Source organism: Ictalurus furcatus, chromosome 28, assembly GCF_023375685.1.
Source record: "Ictalurus furcatus strain D&B chromosome 28, Billie_1.0, whole genome shotgun sequence".
Classification (NCBI taxonomy): domain Eukaryota; kingdom Metazoa; phylum Chordata; class Actinopteri; order Siluriformes; family Ictaluridae; genus Ictalurus; species Ictalurus furcatus.
The window spans coordinates 85,001-92,500 of record NC_071282.1 but is presented as its reverse complement, the minus strand read 5'-3'; the positions used below and the strand labels follow the sequence as shown (position 1 = coordinate 92,500).

The window sequence follows — 7,500 nt, the reverse complement described above, 5'->3', positions numbered from 1 at the left end:
GACAGACAGGCAGGCAGGTAATGTTTTTTTGGGGGGGGGGGGGGTTGGATGAGAGTCATACGGCCTCAGCTTCCTCACAGTGATGACACATGGGCATGTGTGGGTGACAGGTCATCGTCATGGTAACAAAAGGGAGCTGCTGGTGCGGTCGAGCTTCTTTCCTTTAGAGAGAGCAGCAACCTGTTTCATCAACTCCCTGTTCTTTGCCTACAGACAGACAGAGGAAGTAAGACAGGTAGAAAAAAAAAGACAAATGTTAAAGAGTTAAGAGTAAGGGACATGTGAAGACAAAGACGGAGAGATAGACAGATGCATATTGTGCACACAGAAATAAATAAATAAAAGCTGTTAGTATTTTCATTGTTGTGTGTGTGTTACCTGTTGTTGCTCCATGGCCTCTTTGTGAGCTTTCTCCATGTTGTTCATCTTCAGCCGCATATTCGACTCCTGATACTGAAAATCAGCCTTCAACTCAGTCAGCTACACACACACACACACACACACACACACACACACACTTCTTTACCCATGAGTGAAAGAGCAGCAAACATCTCATCACAGATGTATATCTATCCATCCGTCCATAAATCTATTCAGTACGTGTGTGTACCTTTCTGTCCTTCTCCAGGATGGTCTGCTCTCTCTGCTGCAGCATCCTCTTCAGTGACATCACTTCCTCTTTCAACTGACTGATCAGGATGAAGTTATCTGTCCCACCCGAGTCCATCGACTGAGCTATAGAGCTACTGTGGGGGGGGGCACAGAGAGGGCGGGGGGGTCAGAGAGACAGGGACAGAGAGAGATAGAGAGAGACAGAGAGAGAGATTCAAACCACACATCATGTCACAACAGCAGCTCACACTAGAAGTGGGTCTCCACACACACACACACACACACACACACACACACACACACACACACCTGTCTCCGTTGGACGGTTTCAGCTCCAGTTTGGGTTTCTTCTTTGGTGTTTCTTTCTGAATGGATGATGATTTATGGCTGTAAAGGAAAAAAAACCCTGTTACCATGACAACCCAACTGCCCATCGAGTATTTCTTCAATTAATCGATTAGTTGGATTAAAAATTCGATTTATTTTCTGTATTTAAAAAAAGAAAGAAAAAGTTTTTCCACATTCTGCCTGACGTTGTCCTTCACACACTGTAAATAGAAGACCATGATAAAGGTAGTGAATGTAAATGTGTGCTATGCTGTACACTGTAAACAGCTGACTGTCCACACGCTCTAAAGCAGAAGGTAAAGCACTAGATCAAAAACACTAAAGAATAAAAATAGAAGCAGAGAGGAAGTGTTAACACACTTCCTTTACACACACTTTAGTTTATAAATATCAATAAATATAACAGCAGACTGCAGATCTGATCAGAATGAATATTTTAGTCAGAGTTACTGTGTGATTGCGGCGCAGGCGTGCACTCGCGCTCGTTCAGTGGAGTGTAACGGAGACTCGCTCGCTGTCAGGACCAGACTTTATATAAAATAGATAATACTGGCGTGAGTTTATAACATTTACAGATAAGGATATAAACGTAAACATGTCACTTCTGTGCTGAAGAAAACACGTCTGGAACACGTTACACTGCACACGCGTCTGTCGCAGCGTCTGACATGACGAGTCACGTTAATACACGCCGCTACAGGCTAATACATGCTACTACGCATTAATACACGCTACTACGCATTAATACACACTACTACACATTAATACACGCTACTACACGCCGCTACACGTTAATACACGCCGCTACACGCTACTACACATTGATACACGCTACTACACATTAATACACGCTACTACGCATTAATACACACTACTACACGCCGCTACACGTTAATACACGCCGCTACACGTTAATACACGCTACTACACATTAATACACGCTACTACGCATTAATACACGCTACTACACATTAATACACACTACTACACGCCGCTACACGTTAATACACGCCGCTACATGTTAATACATGCCACTACACGCTAATACACGCCACTACACATTAATACACGCTACTACACATTAATACACGCTACTACACATTAATACACGCTACTACACATTAATACACGCTACTACACGCCACTACACATTAATACACGCTACTACACATTAATACACGCTACTACACGCCGCTACACGTTAATACACGCTACTACACATTAATACACGCTACTACACATTAATACACGCTACTACACGCCGCTACACGTTAATACACGCCGCTACATGTTAATACACGCCACTACACGCTACTACACATTAATACTCGCTACTACACATTAATACACGCTACTACACGCCGCTACACGTTAATACACGCCGCTACACGTTAATACACGCCACTACACGCTAATACACATTAATACACGCTACTACACATTAATACACGCTACTACACGCCGCTACACGTTAATACACGCCGCTACATGTTAATACACGCCACTACACATTAATACACGCTACTACACATTAATACACGCTACTACACGCCGCTACACGTTAATACACGCCGCTACATGTTAATACACGCCACTACACGCTACTACACATTAATACACGCTACTACACATTAATACACGCTACTACACGCCGCTACACGTTAATACACGCCGCTACATGTTAATACACGCCACTACACATTAATACACGCTACTACACATTAATACACGCTACTACACGCCGCTACACGTTAATACACGCCGCTACATGTTAATACACGCCACTACACGCTACTACACATTAATACACGCTACTACACATTAATACACGCTACTACACATTAATACACGCTACTACACGCCGCTACACGTTAATACACGCCGCTACATGTTAATACACGCCACTACACGCTACTACACATTAATACACACTACTACACGCCGCTACACGTTAATACACGCCGCTACATGTTAATACACGCCACTACACGCTAATACACGCTACTACACATTAATACACGCTACTACGCATTAATACACACTACTACACATTAATACACGCTACTACACGCCGCTACACGTTAATACACGCCGCTACACGCTACTACACATTGATACACGCTACTACACATTAATACACGCTACTACGCATTAATACACACTACTACACGCCGCTACACGTTAATACACGCCGCTACACGTTAATACACGCTACTACACATTAATACACGCTACTACGCATTAATACACGCTACTACACATTAATACACACTACTACACGCCGCTACACGTTAATACACGCCGCTACATGTTAATACATGCCACTACACGCTAATACACGCCACTACACATTAATACACGCTACTACACATTAATACACGCTACTACACATTAATACACGCTACTACACGCCACTACACATTAATACACGCTACTACACATTAATACACGCTACTACACGCCGCTACACGTTAATACACGCTACTACACATTAATACACGCTACTACACATTAATACACGCTACTACACGCCGCTACACGTTAATACACGCCGCTACATGTTAATACACGCCACTACACGCTACTACACATTAATACTCGCTACTACACATTAATACACGCTACTACACGCCGCTACACGTTAATACACGCCGCTACACGTTAATACACGCCACTACACGCTAATACACATTAATACACGCTACTACACATTAATACACGCTACTACACGCCGCTACACGTTAATACACGCCGCTACATGTTAATACACGCCACTACACATTAATACACGCTACTACACATTAATACACGCTACTACACGCCGCTACACGTTAATACACGCCGCTACATGTTAATACACGCCACTACACGCTACTACACATTAATACACGCTACTACACATTAATACACGCTACTACACGCCGCTACACGTTAATACACGCCGCTACATGTTAATACACGCCACTACACATTAATACACGCTACTACACATTAATACACGCTACTACACGCCGCTACACGTTAATACACGCCGCTACATGTTAATACACGCCACTACACGCTACTACACATTAATACACGCTACTACACATTAATACACGCTACTACACATTAATACACGCTACTACACGCCGCTACACGTTAATACACGCCGCTACATGTTAATACACGCCACTACACGCTACTACACATTAATACACACTACTACACGCCGCTACACGTTAATACACGCCGCTACATGTTAATACACGCCACTACACGCTAATACACGCTACTACACATTAATACACGCTACTACGCATTAATACACACTACTACACGCCGCTACACGTTAATACACGCCGCTACACGTTAATACACGCCACTACACGCTACTACACATTAATACACACTACTACACGCCGCTACACGTTAATACACGCCGCTACATGTTAATACACGCCACTACACGCTAATACACGCTACTACACGCTACTACACATTAATACACGCTACTACACATTAATACACACTACTACACGCCGCTACACGTTAATACACGCTACTACACATTAATACACGCTACTACACATTAATACACACTACTACACGCCGCTACACGTTAATACACGCCGCTACACGTTAATACACGCCACTACACGCTACTACACATTAATACACGCTACTACACATTAATACACGCCACTACATGCTACTACACATTAATACACACTACTACACATTAATACACGCTACTACACATTAATACATGCTACTACACATTAATACACGCCACTACATGCTACTACACATTAATACACGCTACTACACATTAATACACGCCACTACATGCTACTACACATTAATACACGCCACTACATGCTACTACACATTAATACACGCCACTACATGCTACTACACATTAATACACACTACTACACGCCGCTACACGTTAATACACGCCGCTACGTTAATACACGCCACTACACGCTAATACACGCTACTACACATTAATACACGCTACTACGCATTAATACACACTACTACACATTAATACACACTACTACACGCCGCTACACGTTAATACACGCCGCTACACGTTAATACACGCCACTACACATTAATACACACTACTACACGCCGCTACACGTTAATACACGCCGCTACATGTTAATACACGCCACTACACGCTACTACACATTAATACACGCTACTACGCATTAATACACACTACTACACGCCGCTACACGTTAATACACGCCGCTACATGTTAATACACGCCACTACATGCTACTACACATTAATACACACTACTACACATTAATACACGCTACTACACATTAATACACGCCACTACATGCTACTACACATTAATACACACTACTACACATTAATACACGCTACTACACATTAATACATGCTACTACACATTAATACACGCCACTACATGCTACTACACATTAATACACACTACTACACATTAATACACGCTACTACACATTAATACATGCTACTACACATTAATACACGCCACTACATGCTACTACACATTAATACACGCTACTACACATTAATACACGCCACTACATGCTACTACACATTAATACACGCTACTACACATTAATACACGCCACTACACGTTAATACACGCCGCTACACGTTAATACACGCCACTACACATTAATACACACTACTACACGCCGCTACACGTTAATACACGCCGCTACATGTTAATACACGCCACTACACGCTACTACACATTAATACACGCTACTACGCATTAATATACACTACTACACGCCGCTACACGTTAATACACGCCACTACATGTTAATACACGCCACTACATGCTACTACACATTAATACACACTACTACACATTAATACACGCTACTACACGTTAATACACGCCGCTACATGTTAATACACGCCACTACATGCTACTACACATTAATACACACTACTACACATTAATACACGCTACTACACATTAATACACGCCACTACATGCTACTACACATTAATACACGCTACTACACATTAATACACGCTACTACACATTAATACACGCTACTACACATTAATACACGCCACTACATGCTACTACACATTAATACACACTACTACACATTAATACACGCTACTACACATTAATACATGCTACTACACATTAATACACGCCACTACATGCTACTACACATTAATACACACTACTACACATTAATACACGCTACTACACATTAATACATGCTACTACACATTAATACACGCCACTACATGCTACTACACATTAATACACACTACTACACGCCGCTACACGTTAATACACGCCGCTACATGTTAATACACGCCACTACACGCTACTACGCATTAATACACACTACTACACGCCGCTACATGTTAATACACGCCACTACACGCTAATACACGCTACTACACATTAATACACGCTACTACGCATTAATACACACTACTACACGCCGCTACACGTTAATACACGCCGCTACACGTTAATACACGCCACTACACGCTACTACACATTAATACACACTACTACACGCCGCTACACGTTAATACACGCCGCTACACGTTAATACACGCCACTACACGCTAATACACACCGCTACACGTTAATACACGCCACTACACGCTAATACACACCGCTACACGCTACTACACGTATCTGTTTGTTTGAAGCGCTTAATATAAAACATTCCCATGAATTGGACGAGCTGGATCCTGCACTTTTCCCTCAACAGCCGCTCACTCTATTTCCTCATCCGTTTTTCACGCGGGTTTTATTCATAGAAATGTGTTTTTCACCATCGTGAAGTGATGTCACTGACAGGGGGAGGGGATGGGGGAGGGGGGTATCCACAGTGACGTCACACAACCAAATAATCCATAATGACATTCACTGTCCATTATTTTAATTCTCAATTTTATTGATTAGTTGTTGCAGCCCTAATATACACATACACACACACACACACACACACACACACACACAAACAAGTGTGTGCCACATGTGTAATTTATACAAAACAGTAAAAAGCCTCAACCAAGCGCAAGTGAAAAAGGTCAGGTGTTAAAGACAAGAGATCATATATCTGTGTGTGTGTGTGTGTGTGTGTGTGTGTGTACAGAGAGGGACACAGCAAGTTTACCTCTGTTCCCACAGTCGCTGCTCCTGCTCTGGACTCAAACTGCTACTCAGCCTACAAACACACACACAATCTTTAGTCTAATAGAGACCTAGCATTATGTACACTGGTACAGTCACTAGTAGGTACAAGACAGGGGTGTCCAGTCTTATTTGGAGAGGGCCGGTGTGGTGCAGGTTTTCATTCCAATCAAGCAGAAGCCACACCTGATTCCACCTGTTTAATCAGTTGATCTTGGCTTTCAGTAGACTCCGGTGTGGATTCTGCTGGGCTGGAATGAAAACCTGAAAACCTGCACCACACCGGGCCTTTCCGAATAAGACTGGACACCCCTGATATAAGAAGAACTAAAGCCAGGATACGAGACGAACCTGATACAAATACAAACATCATTTAA

General features: G+C 42.5%; 1 protein-coding gene across 2 annotated transcripts in view; it reads right to left on the bottom strand.

Annotated features, from left to right (window-relative positions):
* fam76b (family with sequence similarity 76 member B) overlaps nt 1-7,500 on the bottom strand; it is a 16,106-nt gene that overhangs the window by 615 nt on the left and 7,991 nt on the right. Inside the window, exons 6-10 of one of the 2 annotated variants that reach the window (XM_053618173.1) lie at nt 7,107-7,157; nt 922-999; nt 611-743; nt 379-480; nt 1-207 (exon numbers count right to left, since the gene is read on the bottom strand). The exon at nt 1-207 is cut by the window's left edge and continues 615 nt beyond it. In XM_053618173.1, coding sequence (XP_053474148.1) covers nt 118-207; nt 379-480; nt 611-743; nt 922-999; nt 7,107-7,157 — 454 coding nt within the window. In that variant the 3' untranslated portion in view covers nt 1-117. Of the gene's footprint in view, nt 208-378; nt 481-610; nt 747-921; nt 1,000-7,106; nt 7,158-7,500 lie in introns of both variants that reach the window. The other variant, XM_053618172.1, reaches the window with a different exon arrangement.